General features: G+C 39.6%; 1 protein-coding gene and 1 long non-coding RNA gene across 2 annotated transcripts in view; one reads left to right on the plus strand and one right to left on the minus strand.

The window, feature by feature from the left end:
- The first annotated feature begins 10,675 nt into the window (after nucleotides 1–10,675).
- Nucleotides 10,676–14,864, plus strand: LOC306651670. Its single transcript, XR_013761177.1, has 2 exons — nucleotides 10,676–13,667; nucleotides 13,820–14,864. It is a non-coding gene; the product is annotated as an uncharacterized lncRNA (long non-coding RNA).
- ABHD17C (abhydrolase domain containing 17C, depalmitoylase) overlaps nucleotides 14,408–16,631 on the minus strand; it is a 51,914-nt gene continuing 49,690 nt past the window's right edge. Inside the window, exon 3 of the mRNA XM_079123714.1 lies at nucleotides 14,408–15,873. Within this exon, the coding sequence (XP_078979840.1) occupies nucleotides 15,654–15,873 (220 nt within the window). The 3' untranslated portion in view covers nucleotides 14,408–15,653. The remainder of the gene's footprint in view (nucleotides 15,874–16,631) is intronic.

The following is a 16,631-nucleotide window of genomic DNA, read 5'->3' on the forward strand; positions in this document are numbered from 1 at the left end:
CTCAGTGACTAAATGAGACTCCCATCTCCCTCAAAGGGGAAACAAAGGAATAAAGTTTCGGGGTTTTTGTCTTGTTTTTCAGTAGTGGGGATTGAACCCAGGGCCTTGTGCATGCTAGGCAAAAGCTCTACAACTGAGCTACATCCTGAGTTCATAATTATCTTGGTAAATGACTATTACTAAAATAAAAAAAAATTAAATACTTCTATTTATGCAATGGAGGAAAGGAAAATATTATATATTTGCATTTATATGTGGATACATAAGAAATTATCTAGAATGATGCAAAAGAAGGTGAAAATATGGTTCCTATGGCCCTTTCTGGTGCTCAGTAGCTCTGGAAAGGTATTAGGAAGATGAAAGACAAGAATGGGAAACCAACTTCTCCTTCACACTTTTTTTACTTTTTTCTTTTTAAACCAAATGAATTTATTACATAGTCAAAAATTTAATTTTTTTTAAAAGATACCATATGTACTATTTTTTCACTTAGTAATACATCACTTCCCCAACTTTTACATCTCTTTCAACATTACTTTAAAGTGGTATGCTATTTCCTAATATGGACATAATTTATGTAATCAATTCCCATTCCTGGTTTCAGCATTCTAGATAAGGCCTACATTTTTAATGCTTCTCTTGTCATTTCTCTGGCATAATTTCAGTGTGCACCTACCTTAGGCCAAAGTACCCTCCAGAAAACTGGGACCAGTCTCTGCTCCAATAATCAACATCTGAGAAGACCCAGTTTCTGGAACTCCCTCTAACACTTGGTATTCCTTTTCTCGTTTATTTTTAAATGCTTTGTCAATTTGATAGAAAACATACTATATTTCATTGGAATTTTAGTTTCTTGGATTTTATTGCCAGCATAGTTAAAATGCTTTTATTCAACATTTACAGTTCTTCCTTTGGAAACTTCCTACATAGAAGAGAATATGTCATGTGTAGATCACCACAAATATTTGTGAGCTTAATAGATGCAACCAAAGAATTGTTGTAGGAGGGGTCTGGATGACCCTAATATTAGACAGTCTCTTGGTATGTCAAACAAGCATTAAAAATAAATTACAGTCAGAATTTTCCTTCCAAAACAGATGTCAGATCCTCCCCTACTCTGACAAATTACTTTTCACTCAGATAAAAATGCAGAGGCATTACATGACCTGTGAATGGAACCTCTCTGCAGCTTCCACCTCCATCACTAGCCATCCTGCTCACTCGCTCAGTCACTTGCCTCTTGCTGTTTCTTTAGCACAAGTGCATTCCAGCCCAAGGTCCTTTAAACTCACTTCTCTTCTGCCTGGGATGCCCTCTCAACCCCCCCCAGACATCTACATGACCAACTCTCACTTCATTCAGGCATCTGCTCAAAAGTTACTCACTGGAAAAGGTCTTTCCTATTCTCCTTATAAAGTCTTGTCCTATCACTCCCCCTTCCATCTCCTTACCAAGATTTATTTTCCCCTTATTTCTTTGTTTATTGCCTGTTGTCCAGATACTACTGGAATGTAAGTGCCAGTGGATCCAAATATAGTCATTTTTCTTCTTTCTGTGGTACTGGAGATTGAACCCAGGACTACTGTACCAATGAGCTACATGCCCGACCCTTCAAAAAAAATTTTTTTTTTAATTTGAGAAAAGATCTCCCTAAACATCCCAGACTGACCTCCATCTTGCAACCCTTCTGCCTCAGCCTCCCAAATTGCTGGGATGACAGATGTGTACTACCATGCCCAGCCAAACTACATCATTTATTAACAGATATAGTCCCAGTGCCATCTAAAAGTATTTTTTGGTTGACAACAAATTTCAATTTCTGGATTACAGCATCAGTTGTACCAATGGCCATTTATAGGAAGTATAGTCTAAACAGGATGTATCCTGGACATTTGGATGTTTTGGGTCTCCTTCCAAATATCAACTAATTCAGTTTTATTTCCATAATGCTGTTGGAAGCCAGAGTGTGTTTGGTTGGCAGCCCATTTTTGCATTTCAGGAAAGTTCATTATCTTTTTTTGCCTGGTAAACATGGAGTCAGCCTTTGAGACTCACCTCAAATGTCACTGTCCCTGGGGGACCTTTCTGATCCCCCCCCGGACCCTGAGTTCTTATGGGAGCTTATACAGAGTTTCATTATGGAATCGCAGCAGTGTGTGTGTGCACATGTGCCTACATGTGGTTTCTACCTTCTCCACCTCCATCTGTGAGCTTTGCAACACAGAGACCCAGCTTACATATTTCTCTGTCTGCAGAGTGGCACACTAATGGCCTTAGTAAATGCTGGAGAGACACATAAATAAACAGTTCTCCACTATGATTCATACAACATTCCCAAAGATAAACTCCTAGCATGGAAAATAAAATATAGGTAAATGCCATTGAGATGTTCCATATCCTTCCTAGACAATCAAGAAGCAAATGTGCTAACACCCTTTGATAGAACACACATACTTCATGACTTCACTGAATGATGACCTGGAAGCATCTTTGTTTCATTTTATGATGCCATGACTTTTTTTTTTTTTTTTTTTTTTTTTATGCTTGGGATGGAACCCAGGACCTTGAGCATGCTAGGTACACATTTCATCACTGAGCTGCACCCCAGCCTCCTTTCTTCTTTTCAAAGCACAGAAAGTATATTACCAAGGGAATGAGCTATACTAGAATTTGTGTATCAGTCTCTGCTTTTGGGTATTTTCCCTTCCCTTGGATGGCCTAAACTGAATAGGATGTGTGCAGGTGAAGGGCTGGACTGTCATTGCAGCTGCCCTGTGTACCACACGGGGCAGCAGACAGGCCTGCACATGACGAGGGTATGTCAGAGTCTTTGCAGGTCAGCATCATCTCACACCTGGCCTACCTCAAGCTTTTACCACGTCTACCCTGTAGGTATTAGAGGTGTGTCCTCTCCACTCAGGTCAACTTTTTGCATGGGCACTTGAAAGAAGGGGCCACTGCTGCACGACTGGAGCTGAGCAATGGGAGGCCAAACACAACAAATCAAGCTTTTGGAAAGTGTGGGGCTCAGTTGTTGGTTTTTGAGATAAAAAGAACTTTAGGAAGCCTGGAGGGAGTCTGTTACTGATTGGCTGGCCTTTAGAAGCTCTTGTAGATGGGAAATGTCACTTGAAAGACTGTCACTTAAAAACCAGTTCTTCTGGTTACTTGTTACAATGACCAAAGGCAATATATTTTTTCCTTCCTAGGAACTATTGTTAGAGACTATTTCTAGAACTATTAATGCTCAGTAGGGTTCCCCCCACCCTGGCTGTGTGTGTGTGTGTGTGTGTGTGTGTGTGTGTTACTGGGGATTGAAAACAGGGTTGCTCCACTACTAAGCTACATTCCCAGACCTTTTTATTTTAATTTTAATTTTGAGTCAGGCCCTTGCTAAATTGACCATACTGGCCTGGAACTTGTGATCCTCCTGCCTCAGCCTCCTGAGTCTTTGGGATTACAGTTGTGCACCAGTGTGCTGGCCAAGGATCCCTTTTTCCTTTAATCTTTTTTTTTTTTTTTTTTTTTTTTTAATCTAGCTCGGTGAGTCTCAGCTTTTAACATGAATCATATGGAATCACTGGGAGGGAGTAAAACTGATTATCGGGCTCCATCGCCAGTTTCTGATTCAATAGATCTGGAATGGCACCAAGAATCTGTGTTTCTAAAGCATTCCCAGTTGATGTTGATACTGTAGGCCCAGAACCACACTCTGAGAAACACTAGTCTAGGATAGCGATAGAATTTCTACTCAATTATTTGTTGATTAAGAAAATATTTCACACAATTAAATACCAGTGAGTCCAAGAATGGTTTAAATCAATATACAGAATGGCTTATTAATCATAGCTCTATCTATATAAATTTCAAAATAATAATAAATACATAGGCAAAGCATAACATTTACTCCACCAACAGAGTGGTTAGAATATATGAATTCAGGACATATTGCTGTAATTTCCTCCTTTTCCTCCTCTCCTTTTTCCCACCTCCCCACTCAGAATTTGTGGCCTATCTCATATTGGGGAGTTCCACACCAGGGATTTCCCAAGAAATCTCCCAGGTTGGCGAATCTATGCTTGTGGCAGGTCCTAAATCGGCACATGAAGTTTTCTGGTCAAGTTATAAGCCACAGGGCTGGGGAGATAGCTCAGTTGGTAGAGTGCCTGCCTCACAAGCACAAGGCCCTTGGGTTCAATCCCCAGCACCGCAAAAAAAAAAAAAAAAAAAAAAAAAAAAAAAAAAAAGTTATAAGCCACAGCAATAAGCTGATGTAGTTTGAAAATATAGGAGGTATCCAAGTTTACGAAACAACTGGTGGATTGGGGAGAATGTGCTCCTGACTTCAGAGACTTCCCTTCACATAGTAAAAGAAAAGGCTACAAGTCCTGGGTGATATCAAGTCCCTGGTTTTTCCAAGATACACCATTTTGCTGGGTGGGAATGTGGGGGCTGTCTTCTGTCTTCAGAAGACAAACCTGACGGTTGCTGCCTTCTGAGGAGGGGCCACTCATCATCAATGTGTAGAAGAGAGATGAAATGCTTTCTGTGGTTCCGAAGGTAAAGTGATATTTTACGAAGAAAATTCTCCATCAAAAATAAAAATAAAACCCAGGGGAAACTCTTATGAACACAAAAGCCATGGATGTATATGATTTAAGGCCTGGAATGTACAGACTCAGTACATATCAAGTGAATGACACATTTCCCCATACATTTCAAGAGGCTTCTTACTCATGTGTTACTGAATAAAATTCTTTTTGTTAAAGAATAAAATGTTCCATTTCTCCAGGTGATAATAGCTAGTGTTCAGAGTTCAGTGTGTTCTAGTCTCATATAATCTTCACATTAATTTTCTGAGGTAAGTACCAATTCATCCTTATTTGACAGGTGAAAAAAATAAAGTGAAGCCCAGACAAGTTAACCAGCATCCCTGTGACACACAGCTGGGAGTTGGTAGAGCTGAAATTCCAGTGAAGGACTCCACAGATACATGCCAAAGCACTATGCCCCATCAGAATAATGATACCTTTTGCTCAAACAGTGGGTCTTCTTCCCAGAAAAATGTCTATAAGTGCAGACACTCAGAATATGGCATGCAATTTCAAAGTGGTCATAGATCCCAAGACTCCTATTAAGAATTGCTGATCTAGACCATAGTGGTGAACCCCTATAATTCCAAATACCTGGGGAGACTGAGACAGGAGGATCACAAGTTCAAGGCCAGCATGGAGACACTTAGAGTGATCCTGTCTCAAAATCAAAAATAAAAAAGACTGGGGATAAATAAATAAATAAATAAATAACCATTCTTTTAATCAGGTCCCATTATCAAGATCCATTCCTTTTATTCACACATTCATTCCACACATATTTATAATTTTTAAGTACTGTTTCGTTCTGGGGATGAACCATTGAACAAAGCTCCTATCCTCTTGAAATTTATATTCTAATAAAAAACAGATAGGAGCTGGGAATGTGGCTCAGCAATTGAGTGCTTCCCTGGCATGTAGAATCTCCAAATTAAATTCCTAGCACTGGAAAAAGAGAGAGAGAGAGAGAGAGAGAGAGAGAGAGAGAATTTGGGCATGCTAGGAAAAGCACTCTACCACTTCTACCACTGAGTCATATCTCCAGCCATCTTAATTAGAGAACAGGCTGTCACTCAGGATACTGCTGAGGTATAGGACTTATGAAGAAAATTTTATTCAAGGGAGAAACTGAATGATATAGTTATAGCATGTAAATGAAATATAAGTAAACTAAATAAAGGATTAGTATTCAGATTACATAAGTAATCTGAAAGGAAAAAGAAAAACACATTCAGAAACCTATCAGATAAGTAGAAAAGCCATGTGCAGACATCTCACAATATAGAACTTACAAATGACCCCTACATTTTTGAAAAGTTGCTTATTCTCATGAATGATCAGAACATAACAATTTCACTCTGTAGGCAAAAATGTACAAAGCCTGAGAGTGTCAAGTGTGGAAAACTAGATCTCCCATTCACTGTTGTGGGAGAGTAAATGGATGCTGTTGCTACTTGGAAATTCACTTCATACTACTTATTGAAGTTGAAGGCAGATCCCCCACTACTTAGCCCTGCTCCAAATGGGGCCATGGATCAGCCTCACCTAAGAGCTTCTTAGAAATGCAGAATCTTGCCAGGTGTGGTGCTACATGCCTGTAATCCCAGCAGCTCAAGAGGCTGAGGCAGGAGCATGGGGAGTTCGAGGTCAGCCTAAGCAAGACCCTGGCTCAAAAGAAAAAGGGTTAGGGATGGAGCTCAGTGGTCAATTCACATTACAATGATAACAGTAAAACAAAAAACAGACCTTCTAGAGAAGTGGTCCTCAGCAGACTTTTAGATGCCCACTAGAAACCTCTGAGGAGTTTTAAAAGTCAAATGCCCAGGCCAAATCTCAGATCTGTTAAATTGAAACCTCTGGGAGTACGACTCAACCATTCTTATTTTTAAATGCTTCTCAGGGAATTTCAATACATAACCAAGATTAGGAACCATCAACCTGGGATGGGGATATAGCTCAGTTGGTAGAGTGCTTGCCTCGCAAGCACAAGGCCCTGGGTTCAATCCCCAGCGCTGTAAAAAAAAAAAAAAAAAAAAAAAAGAAATCCTCCACAATGTGAGATATACAAAACCATCTTTAATAGCAAAAACCTGGAAAACAATCAAAATGCCCACCAATAGTAAACTAAATAAAACTGGTGTATAGTCATACAATACTACACAGAAATAAATATTATAAACTACAGCTATGTGGATTTAAATGGTGCTACAGGTTGCATCTGGAATGTCCCCCAAAGGGCCATGTGTTTAAAAAGTTGGTGCTGTTAGTTGGTGGAAACTTTTAGGAGGTTGGACTAATAGGAGGTTAGGTCATCAGGGGTGTGACTTCCAAGGGAATTGCGGGACTCCAGTTTCTTCCTCTTCCTCTATCTTGGCTTCCTGGTCAAGCAGATTGTCCTACCACATATTCCTGCCTCACCACAGGTCCAGAAGCAATGGGGCAACTGATTGTAGACTGAAACCTCCAAAACTATGAGCCGAATAAACCTTTCCTCTTTAAGTTGATTATATGCTTTAGTTTGGACTGAGAATGTTCTCCAAAGGCCCCTATGTTAAGGACTTGGTCCTTAGCGTGATGCTGTTGGGTAATGGTAGATCCCAAAAGAGCTGGAGACTAGTAGTTGGAAGTCAGATTATTGGTGTTGTGTCTTTGGAGAGGGTACTGAGGCCCCACCCAGTCTCTTTCCCCTTTCTTTCTTTGCTTCCTGGACAGCATGAGGTGAGCATCCTCCTCTGCCACACACTGCCACCATAATGTATTCCCTTGTCCCAGGCCCAAAGGAAGTGAGGCCAAATGACCATGAACTGAAACCCCTGAAACCATGAGCCAAAATAAACCTTTCCTCCTTTTAAGTTGATTTTCTCATGTATTTTGTCACAGTAACAGAGAGCTGACAAACAGTATCTCAGGTATTTTGTTAGAGTAATGGAACACTTAATATACAGTGGATTAACTAAATGCTATACTGTTGAGTAAAAAGATAAAGAAGGAAAGAAATACATCAGTATGATTATAGAAAATATTAAAGAACAGATTATATGCACATATATACAAATATATACATATACCATACACATATATATGAGATATATATATTCCACACACTCTTACTGTAAAGAAAAGTAAGAGCATTACTAAGAGGAAGTTCAGGATAATGTTCACTCCAGCATTAGGAAGGAAAGAATGTGATTGGGGGACAATGGAGCAGAAAATAGGTTTCTAAGTTCTTGGTAATATTCTATTTAAGTACAGTAGTAGAACTAGAGGTGTTTATTTTCCCTAGTTAAACATCAACTATGAGTGTTTTTAATCTACTGGTTTGCATAAAATATTGAACGTTAAAATTTTAAAAATTTGAAGAGCATCTTTCATGTAACTTTTTCTGAGTCCTGAAATGTAACTTATACTTCACTAGAATCCTTTGCTCTTTTCTGAGCTGGCTCTTTCAGCTGTTGCTGAGATCAGTAATGGATTCCTTCTACTCACCTGGGTCTCTTATTCCAAAGACCCTGGCTCCATGCCAGGTCCCATCTTGGGAAGTGCTGGGTGGGCTCGGGAGCAGCATAGGCCACACAGGCCCATCAAGGGCCACCTGGAAGACTGGAGAAGGGAAGCCTGAGGGAATCCAGGAAGGAGTTTTGGAAACCTTAGCCCCATCACCACCCACACCCAGATACAGCCAGACAGAGCCAGCTGTGAACAAGCCAAGACCCATCAAGTGGTAAACCATTTAACAGCAGAGTAATGATTAAGTAACAATGTAACAAGGGCACTGACAGGGTAAACTGTCTTACTCTGGAGTTTCTGAAGTATTTTCTGTTTTGTTTTGTTCTAAACCCAGATTTTGGCCACTGATTTAATTAGTGGGTCCAAGTCCCCATCATCTCTTGCAAGGTATTTCTATCTACAGAATTTCATCTGATTGATTCTCTCTTGATTGTGTGGTAGGTATTGTTACCATTTTACAGATAAGGAACAAGCCAAGAGCAGTTAAAAGATTTGCAAAGTCACATGGTTACTATGGCACAAGAACTACCTGTCAAATCTGCCTCTGCATTCTGGACCCCTCTGGACACTGTCTTGTCGCCTCTGGGCCTGTAAATGTTTCTGCATTCAACCCTGGTATATCCAGACACCTCCTCCTCATTCACAGAGTCCTGGCAAAGCTCTGTCTCTCCCTGGGCTTGGTTGCAAAGTGAACTCAGGCTCCTTAACCTCTCCATACCCTGCACTCAATTCTCAGAATCTGAACACATTGGTTTTAAAAGAGTCTGCAAATACCCTCTAGCTCTGTTCTTAATTTTTCAGAATAACGATACCTTCTGCTGAAACAGTGGATCTTCTTCCCAGAAAAATGCCCATCTGTGCAGACACCCAAAATAAGCCATGCAATTTCAAAGTGGTCATAGATCCCACTATTAAGCATTGCAGATCAAGGCCAGCTGTAATTCCAGCTACTTAGGAGGCCGAGACAGGAGGAGCATAAGTTCAAGGTCAGCCTGGTGGAACTTAGGGTGATCCTGTCTCAAAACCAAAAATAAAAAGGACTGTGGATAAAGCTCAGTAGTAGCCACTGAATTCAATCCCCAGTACCAAAAACAAACAACTACAGATGGAATATGGAGCTCCTCAAACATCCAGTAATTGCACTTCAAGGTAAACACACAAAAGAATTGAAAGCAAGGACTCAAATACTTGTACACACAAGTGCACAGCAGCCTTGTTCATAATAGCCAAAAGGTGGAAACAATTCCAATGTGCATCAGTGAATTTAAGGATAAAGAAAACGTGGTCTATGTATACAATGGAAAATCATTCAGCCTTAAAGCCTAACGGAATCCTGTCACATGCTACATGAATGAATCTTGAGGACAATATCATAAGTGAAAGAAACCAGTCACAAAAGGACAAATACTATATGACTGCACTTACATGAGGTCCCTAGAGTGGTCAAATTCACAGATATGGAAAGGAGAAAGGTGGTTGCCAAGGGCTAGGGTGAGGGGAGAATGGAGAGTTACTGTTTAATGGATATAGAGTTTCAGTTTGGGATGATGAAAAGATTCTGGAGATGGATGGTTGGTGATGTTTGCTCAGCAACATGAATGTACTTACTGTCACTGGACTGTAAACCTAAAAGAAGTTGTAAAGGCAGTTTTTATGTTTTACATATATTACACCACACAAAAAGAACTGCAGATGAAATGGATCCCTTACTTCACGCTTGAGGATTCTGAGGCCCAACCAAGTGTCACAGGCTCTTGGCTGAAAAGGAAACAGAGCCAAGTCCAGGCCAGGCCTCCTTGCCCCATGGCTGCTTGTCTGGCTCTCTGCCATAGCACCTATATAGCTAGGTGAGCTCGGGGCAAGATGTGGAAAATAAATACATTAAGTATCCAAGAATAATCTCACACATCATGTACAAGACATGTTCTGGGGGGAAAAAATGTAAAGGCTATTGTAAATGATACTTCTCTTTTTTTGTTGTTGTTATTTAATTTTTTTCTTTTTTTATTTACAGAAATAAGGCTGATTTAAAAATATTTTTAAGTGTTTTATTTTGAGACAGGGTCTTGCCTTGAGTTTGTGATCCTCCTGCCTCAGGCTCCCGAGTTGCTGGGATTACAGCATGCACCACCCATAAAGGCTGATTTTTATACCTTGATTTTATGTCTAGTAACCTTGCTAAACATTCATTCAATCTACTCACTTGTAGGTAATTTCAAGTTTTCTGCATAGATAATCATAACCAGAGGATAACAGTTGCATTTGTTTTCCATATTTAAAAAAAATTTATTAAGGTAAAATTTACAAATCATGTAATTTATCCATTTTAAGTGTACACTTTAATGATTTTTGATAAGTTCAGTGTGTTTGTGCAACCATCACAATTTGGTTCTAGAACATAGCTGCTGTCACTCCTTCTTTTCCACATTTTATGCTTTATTTTTTTGACCCTGTTACTCTTGCTAGATCTTTTATGTAATTATGTACAGAGTGAAGGTAGTGAATATTATTGCTAATTCCTAATTTAGTGGGGGATAATTTTTTTCCAATGTTTCATCCCTTAGTATAACTTATTATTTTCTAATTTGCTTTGAGATAATTTTACAGCATGTCTCCTTCCACTTTTAGCTTGATAAGAGTTTTTTTGTTTTTAGTCTTGAATAGGACACTGAATTCCATCCTCTGTGTGGATTGAGATGATCATATCAATTTAAAAAAAAAAAAAAGGGTAGTTTTCAGTTTGACTCCCTACCTTTGTTTCCTGTCCTCTGAGCTACATAGACTGGGAAACCAGTGGCCAGGGTCTCCTGATCTAGAACATTCCTCTGGAGAGAAACTTGGCTTCACTGTTCCTCATCCTGTCAGCTCTCATTGGGACTTTCCATGTGACCTGCATGGTTCTTATTTTCTTGCCACGCCATGCATCTGTTTAAGATTTTTCTATTTTATTCAGTAGTGTTGTTTTCACTGGGAGGATTGGTCCACATCCCAAGTCCATCATTGAGCAGATAGATGTTACGAGGCCTTCGTGGTTCATCATTGAGTATGTTTTATATATTACTATTGTGAATGGGACCTTGGGTCCATGATATTTTCTAACTACCCATAAACTGAGTGATATTTGATTTTTGTACATTTACTTTGTCATCAATCATTTTATATTAATCTCCTTTAGAAATTCTAAATCACTGTTCAATTGCTTCTCTTGGGTTTGTTTAATGAGATATGCCCTTCTGTCTTAAAACATGGCCAGAACTTCTGGCGTTATAATTAAAGCTGATGGTTAACAATCCTTGAACATAGAGGGAACACCTGTATATGCTTACCATTGATCTAAGTTCTTGGTTGGTTTATTTTGTTAACTATTCAGCCAGATGCAGTGGTGCACACCTATAATCCCAGCAACTCTCAAAGTTGAGGCAGGAGGATTGAAAGTTCAAGGCCAGCATTAGCAACTCAGTGAGGCTGTGTCTCAAAATAAAAAATCAAAAAGGGCTGGGGGTCTAGTTGAGTGTTAAGAGCATCCCTAATACTGCAAAACAAATAAACAAACAAACCTACAACAACACTTTCTTTTTCTGACAGAAGGCACTTTTCTTACTTTGAGACACTAACAATAATCTATCCTTCAGTTTCCAATGGATGCAAACAGAGCAATGATTTAAATTAGGATTTGAAATGTCTTTCTTTTTTTGTGGTGCTGGAGATTGAAACTAAGGCATTGTACAGGCTAGGCAAATGTCTACCACTGAACTACACACTACTAGCCTGGATTTGAGATTTTTCTGTGCTAACAACTGATCTATATTTGTATCATTTGCTTAATTTCAGGGCTCGTCAAATAATAATCAGCAGAATGAAGATAATATGGCACAATATCCTACTCTAAACATTATTTCTAGGCCCTTTAAAAGTATTCATGAAAGGATTTTTCACAAGTGTAGAACATTAATTCATATTAGAAATAACATACCTTCTCTATACTCAAAAAGCATTTCACACAGCCATTGTTTTCTCCTTGACTAAACAGAAAGAAATTCTAAGACACTCAGAGTGAATAAACTTCCTCATCTACTAAAAACCAAGTATGAATCTATTCCAGGTCCAGATGGAACACAGCTCTGGAAGGTGCCTGCTGCTCAGGGAGACTGCCTCTTTGGAGTCCCCTAAGCTCTCTTCCTGGGTTCCTAGTTACCACACAGGCCTCCTCGGAGGAATATCATCCCTGTGTCACACCCCCTAGTTCTGGGAAAGCACGAGCTGCTTCAAGTGGATGTAAACCATGCAATGAAGTAAAGTCTCTGCCATTTCTTTTAATGTCAACTATATTACCTTCTCACTGTCATTTCTGAAATTTGGCAGACAAAAATTGGAAGAGAGAAAAAAAAAAAAAAAAAAAAAGAGGGAAAATGGTTACAGAAGATTCAAGACACTAACTCACAGAATCAGTTTGGAATCCTGGGTTACTCCAAAGGTGCTTTTTTCCTGTCCAGAAGTCTCAAGATTTCTGGAATAGGTATCACCTCTGAAGCTTTGCAGATTCCCTCTCCAGGAAGCCACTCCCATCCTCCTAAGGCTCCCCATCACAGGTACTGATTTAAGATCAGGAAGCAGCCTCCATGTGCAGGTGTGCACACTCCTATCCTCCCGCCTTCTTCTCTACAGTATTTCCTTTTTGGGTGTTGGGGATTGAACCGAGATATGGTTACTATTGAGCTACATCCCTGGCCCTTATTACTTTTTTGAGACAGGGTCTAAGTTGCCCAGGCTGGCCTTCAACTCGTGATCCTCCTTCCTCAGCCTCCACAGTAGCTGGGATTATAGCTGTGCACCACTGCAACCAGTACAATTTCCTCTTAATGCACTCAGGAAAGGGTGTTCTGAGAGTTGAAACTAGCATCCCCCAGTTGTTCTTTTCCTGGTCAGGTGGTTACAGACCTGAAAAGACCCTATGGAATAGGCCTTAGACTTTCCAAAGAAACCAGCATTTTGCTTCCACCTAGCTGGTTGCAGTAAAATTATCTTCATTTTGTAGTTCAAGTCCACTGCATATTCTACTTAGATATCATCATCTGCACTTTACCCGTTTTATAATCTTGGTTGCTTCCAAAAAGTGTCTAAGTGAAACTGGAATTTCTTGCTTCCACTGGAGGGTGAGGTCTAAGTTGCAGACTTTTAAAGCAAGAAATGTGCTGCAGCTCTTAATGGTGGACTGTGCCCTTTAGTATTGCCGCAGAACCCAGTAGCCCACTGCCGATTTCTTCTTTCTGGGTTCTTGCCTCCCAAATTTGAAGAATGAAATCCACAGACCACGATAGTGAGTGTAAGAACAGAATTTATTCAAATGTGAATAGAAACACAACTTTGACAGAGTGAGAGGGGATCCAAGAAGTGTTGCTGCTGGAGTATGCTAGTCTAGGAGTTCATATAGCACTTAGGTGAACAATATTGGTCCAAATTTATGCTACTTAGGGTTTGGAAAAGGCTGCAGCCTGTGCTTGCTACCTATACTCCGGTTCACCTGGGCTGCCATTCCATATCTCCAGGACAAAGGCTTGGTGTCATAAGGTCTATTTTTTTTTTTTTTTTATATTTTTTTTAGATGTTGCTAGACCTTTATTTTATTCATTTATTTATATGTGGTGCTGAGACTCGAACCCAGTGCCTCAGACATGCTAGGCAAATGCTCTACCATTGAGTCACAGCCCCAGCCCCATAAGGTCTATTTATTTCTTTTTATTCGCAGTAGTAGGGATTGAACCCAGAGGCATTTTACCACTAAGCCACATTTCTAGCACCCGCTTCCTCCCACTTTTTTTTTGAGATGGGAACTTACTAAGTTGCTGAGGCTGGCCTTGAACTCATGATCCTCCTGGTCTCAGCTCTGAATTGCTGGAATTACAGGCATGTGTCACTATGCCTGGGTATCTAAGGTCTTTTATAGAGGAAAAGCGTATACCTTGAGAAAGACAGTGATGTAGCCCAACGATTAAAACAAAATGTGTTTGTTTTTTTTTTTTTTTGCGGGGGTCGGGGGGTGGCGACCAAGGATTGAATTCAGGGGTACTCAACCACTAAGTCATGCCCCCAGCCCTATTTTGTATCTTTATTTAGAGACAGGGTCTCACTGAGTGGCTTAGAACCTCACTTTTGCTGAGGCTGACTTTGAACTTGTGATTCTTCTGTCTCTGGATCCACCTCTCAAGACACTGGGTTTATAGGTGTGTGCCACTATGCTTGGCTAAGACAAAATGTTTTCTTACTATTTTCTTTGATGGAGAAATAAAGGAAAAAACTGCACAAGTCTATACATTCTGATCCATGCATCCTTTATTCCATTACCAACCACTGTGCTGCATCCAAGCAACAGTACACAAACTGGCAATCAACCGCAATCCAGTTGTACAACAATCTGAGGCTTACAGTACATTTAAGGCTTTTAAATTTGAAAATAAAAATAAAAATAAAACAAAGGACCCCCAAACCCAAACCCCCAACCAATACAAGTAGTGTAGCAATTTTAAGCATCTTCCATTTCTGATGCTTATTTGGCGCAACTCCAGTGTCAAAACCCAAATAACTCCTAAACTAAAAAGATTAGTTTAGTGAATTTTAATTACATAAATTCTTCAAAGCATAAACTTGGAATTTTTGTCTTGGAAATGTTATAAAAATTTTTAATAGCAAAACATAGGAATAAAAACATACTAACAAAATGTATTCAATCATTTACATTACAAACAAGGAATCTGCAGTTTGTTGTTGTAGCCTGACAAAAGAAAACTACCCATTAAGAATCTATGCACAATGTAATTGCAAATATGTACAGTACTTTAAAAAAGCCTATAAGGAGGACTTTACAGAAGGAAAGTCGGCCAGGCTCTTTGACAGACTAACCAGACAATCAAAATATTAAAACTCTGTTGGCTAGTAATAAATTTACACTTAAAAAAACCCCCAGTTTCCTTTTGTTTAAGAATTTTCCAGTTATATTTATATTGTTACAGTTGATGAAGCTGCTCATGATAGTTCCAGTAAATCACCTTTTGACTCATGTGTTTGGGGAAAGATCAACACATTAACAAAAATTAATAAAAGGATTGCCACCACAGTGGTTTTCCAGTTACACCATCACAGCTTCACAAATGGGTGAATCCAGTGGCTGAGAGAGAACCGCATGTCAAATGTTGAGCACACTGGGGAATAGAGGGCTGAGTCCTGCATCAATGAATCAGAAATGATGGGTAAGGGCGAGAAACAGATGAGAGCACACTTTATACAGCACTAGAAAACGGTCCCCACACTCAGCTCTCATTCCCATTCCTGTGGGTAACGAAGGTGGGAATCACGGCTGCTCAGTTTAACGTGTTGTGGGAATTGAGTAGAACAACCTCTTAATACAAAAGACTGAGGTCTGTTCACCTCTTTGATCAGAGCACCCTAAAGGTGGGCACTTCTTTGTGATTATGGGCCAGTTAGCTATCCAGTTAAAGCATGTGCAAAACAGAGGACTCTTCTGTTCACAGTAAATGAGGTAAGATCGCGTTGTTATCTTCAGGAATTAGGAAGTTCGTGAGATATGAACTGTTTTAGTCTTTCCAGGTATTGTGCATAAAGCTCTATGTCATTATGCCCAGCTCCCTCAACCCAGAGGGGCTCCACAGCTCGGGGGCAGCGCTCATACATTGCCAGGCCATGAGAGAAGTCAATGACCTCATCCTCTGTACCATGAATGACCAACACAGGAGATGTGACTTTAGATATCTTGTCAATGCTGGAAAACAGAAGGGAAGGGAAGAAATGGGCTCCTTTTAGTTATGCTCACAGATATACATGTCACCACAGACGAGGAAGTTAACAATGGGATTTCTTTTTTTCAATTAGAGACTTTTTTTTTAAAGAAAGGTTTTAGGTTCACAGCAAAAATGAGAGGAAGGTACAGAGATTCCCATGTACCCTCTGGCCCAAGACATGCGTGGCCTTCTCCATTATCAACACCGCCTACCAGAGTGGTCCAACTGTTACAATTAATGAACCTACATGGACATACCATGATTGTTTGGCTTCTCCTGCCATTTAATTTTTTCTTTTTTCAACATAACTTCATTTTGGATATACAGGAAAGGTATAAAGGTAATACAAGTTTCTTACATATTTTAACCCATTTCCTATAAGGTTAAAGCCATACATTGCCATGGTACATTTGTTCAAATTAAGAAACTTATTTGGATACCTTAGCATTAACTAAAAACTTCAGACTTCATTTGTATTTCACAAGTTTTTCTACCAATGTCTCTCTGTTCCAGGATCCAATCAAGACTACCACAGTGCATTTAGCCATTGTGTTTTTGTTAAAGTATTTTATTAAAAACAGAACTCCTAAAAGCAACAGACCAACAAACCAGTAACTAATAACTTTTGATATATTTATGTTTTCAGAGGGGATTTAAAAAAATAAAAATAAACAGGTCAGCACTCAACATATCTGAGTGAATTTCTCCGTGGAAAGATGGACAGTCTATCCACTGCCAC

The sequence above is a fragment of the Sciurus vulgaris genome, assembly GCF_902686455.1.
Source record: "Sciurus vulgaris genome assembly, chromosome: 2".
Lineage (NCBI taxonomy): Eukaryota > Metazoa > Chordata > Mammalia > Rodentia > Sciuridae > Sciurus > Sciurus vulgaris.